Here is a 2,634-nt window from a genome sequence, read left to right as displayed (position 1 = left end):
ATTGAAGATCTAGAGAGCAAAGTGGTTCTCTAAACAGGAGAGGGCTTCAGTCCAACAGAAACATTGCTAAGTTTAGAAGGCGGCACACCGGAACGGTTTCCCCTCATTAAATGTTTTGGGTTTAAAGATCATGTTGTGGAGTCGCGTAAAAGCCTTTCTCTATGTTTTCGCAAACATGTCCTAATTATCAGGATTATGTGCGGACCAGCTTCAAACGATCGTGCCTCTTGTTGAGCGGTGAACGCATTCATGAGCTCCACTGTTGCCGAAACTCGCTTTATTGTTGCATGACTGGAGAATTCAAATCTTTATCCCCCGGGATTCCCACAGTTACACCTGTTGCTAATCCCACCGCTCCCACTTGTCATCACATTCGCAACCAGATGTGGGTTGATGGGCTGTGTCCTGCAGCTCCCGAATGGCAAAGGCACAGGTTTACTGTAGCTGCATGTTTCTCCCTATTTATCTAAGAAGCCAGTGGATAAAAGAGAATATCGAATGGCTAAACGCTGCGCGACAAATATGTCTGGCTTGAGAATATATGCCATAAAGCATGTAAGGGGTTACAGAAAGAAATATATGTAAATGGGATGATTTTAATAAAGTTGTAAACTGTGTTAATTCTTCATGTGTTCCAGGAAGTGGGGCTGGTCGACTACCACTCCCATCATGCCAGGGACTACAGCTCTCATCTGGCCCAGCCGCATCGCCGTCGGCCTTCCTTACTTTCAGAGTTCCAGCCTGGGAATGAAAGGTAGAAGCGGTTTACTTGTTAAGTTCATTGAAATGTATTCATACTCCTTGTATTTTACAACCACAAATTTCTATGTGTTGGCAGGCAGAGTCCAGACTAGAGTTGTGCACCCCTTGCTTAGATCAATGCATATCCATTTCTTAGAAAAGCACAAAGATAGTAGAGACGTTCCCCAAAAGACTTTAAGCTGTAATTGCAGTGAAAAGTTTTGTTTTAGAAAATCATGCATGATGGCTCCCATGTCACAATTCTGTTTGTGTACGTCAGCTGAAGTTTTAGTAAGAAGTTTGCAGATGTTGTAAAGCAACAAGTGGTAAAGTACAATGGCTGTGATTACAGATACATGTCAAAAAGTTTTAATGTCATGATAAATATATGGTCAGTTATTTCAGCAAGTGAAATTTGTATATTATACAGAAACATCGCGCATCGGGTGAAATATTTCAAGTCTTTTAATTCCTGAAATTTTGATGATTATGGCTTGAAGAAAATAAAAACCTTCAGAAAATAACAATATTGTAAAAAAAAAAAAAAAGTTTAATTGGAAACTTGTGGTGTCGTCAGCTAGTTAACTGAAAACGCCTGCAAAGTTTTCCTGCGCCTCTAAATAATCTGGGGAAAACTGGACACATGTCCAGCCATTGACACTCTCCATAGGGAGGGCAAGTCTCTAAAAGTACTTTACTGATTGATCCATATTTGATATGTAATTTATGAAACTGACTGCATCTTCACTGTTTCAAATATCCATTAATTTAGGGTGTTTGTGGTGTTTATTTCTGTTCCCACCGAGTTTGTGGCACCATATTTTTTTTATCCATCAGTAATTGTTCTGAAGAGAAATGAGTTTTTTTTTTACACAACGTTGATGTAGCTGGTCAGAAATCAACTTGTCTGTGCTAATATGTTGCGGTTTGCTTTGATTTATTTTTATCAAATCAGTTCATGTTTAGGTTTGCCTGCTGAACGGAGAGCCTCATCCCATCCCATCTGCATTTTTCTGCAGCATTGTTCTACCAAAGCCTCTGCTCGTTAACCCCCCGCCTCCCCCAGAGTAATCCTTATGTAATTGGTAGCCGCGAGCTGTTCTCCTTTCATAATGTTGTGTCAAACGCTTCTGCAGGGCAATGGGGGCCTGAAGAGATTTTCCATCTTCAGTAAACCAACTGTAAATCGCGAATGACTAGTAGTTTGTTTCTGCATTCCCGGGGCTTGTACCTGGCAGTGTTCTCCACTGTTTAAATAGAGATGGGTTTTCGAGGGCAAGACTTGATGAGCACCTATGAATGATTCATGTGCAGGATGTGAATTTTGCATGACTCGCAGAGAAACGCGTCACAAGAAAATGTCTCCTCGGATCAGTTTGTCTTTCCCTCTTAATATTTTCTTGCATGCATCAAAAGATGCAAGGTGTTCAGCAAGCAATGAGCTCCGAGTATTGTTTTCACGTCCAGGTGTTGGAACAGTGGCAGCTTTTCAGGACCGGGTCCTCCAGGATTGACAGCAGTGGTAGCAGCAGACGGTAGAGGGACTCTGTAGCAACGTAGGGCTGTTGTGTTGATGTCTTTGAGCATCAGATGGGATTATAGTCTGAATTTTAATACACAAATCTGTACACCGGTGATGCTATTAGCCTAGCCCGTCAGCATGCTAACGCTGGGTCTCGGCCCCTGCAGGGAAATAAGCACACCATACTTCAAATGCTACCCACCAGCTTCTGATTCACTGACACACTTCATTCAGTCACTTGTGCTTTGGCAGCCTCCCAGAAAAATGAGTTGGTCCATTTTTCTGCACTACAGATGCCTTCCTGTAACTTCTTCAGTGAAGCACGGAATTACCTTTTTTTTTTTTAAGATGGAAACCATCATATTATATAT

At 41.7% G+C, this 2,634-nt stretch overlaps 1 protein-coding gene across 4 annotated transcripts in view; it reads left to right on the top strand.

The window, feature by feature from the left end:
* The window catches only part of ncor2 (nuclear receptor corepressor 2), a 115,859-nt gene that overhangs the window by 28,486 nt on the left and 84,739 nt on the right, over positions 1 to 2,634 (top strand). For all 4 annotated transcript variants that reach the window (XM_017306696.1, XM_017306695.1, XM_008417496.1 and 1 more), the window contains exon 3: positions 639 to 754. In XM_017306696.1, coding sequence (XP_017162185.1) covers positions 639 to 754 — 116 coding nt within the window. The remainder of the gene's footprint in view (positions 1 to 638; positions 755 to 2,634) is intronic.

This window comes from Poecilia reticulata, linkage group LG9 (genome assembly GCF_000633615.1).
Source record: "Poecilia reticulata strain Guanapo linkage group LG9, Guppy_female_1.0+MT, whole genome shotgun sequence".
NCBI classification, from domain to species: Eukaryota; Metazoa; Chordata; class Actinopteri; order Cyprinodontiformes; family Poeciliidae; genus Poecilia; species Poecilia reticulata.
This window is presented reverse-complemented; position numbering and strand designations above follow the sequence as displayed.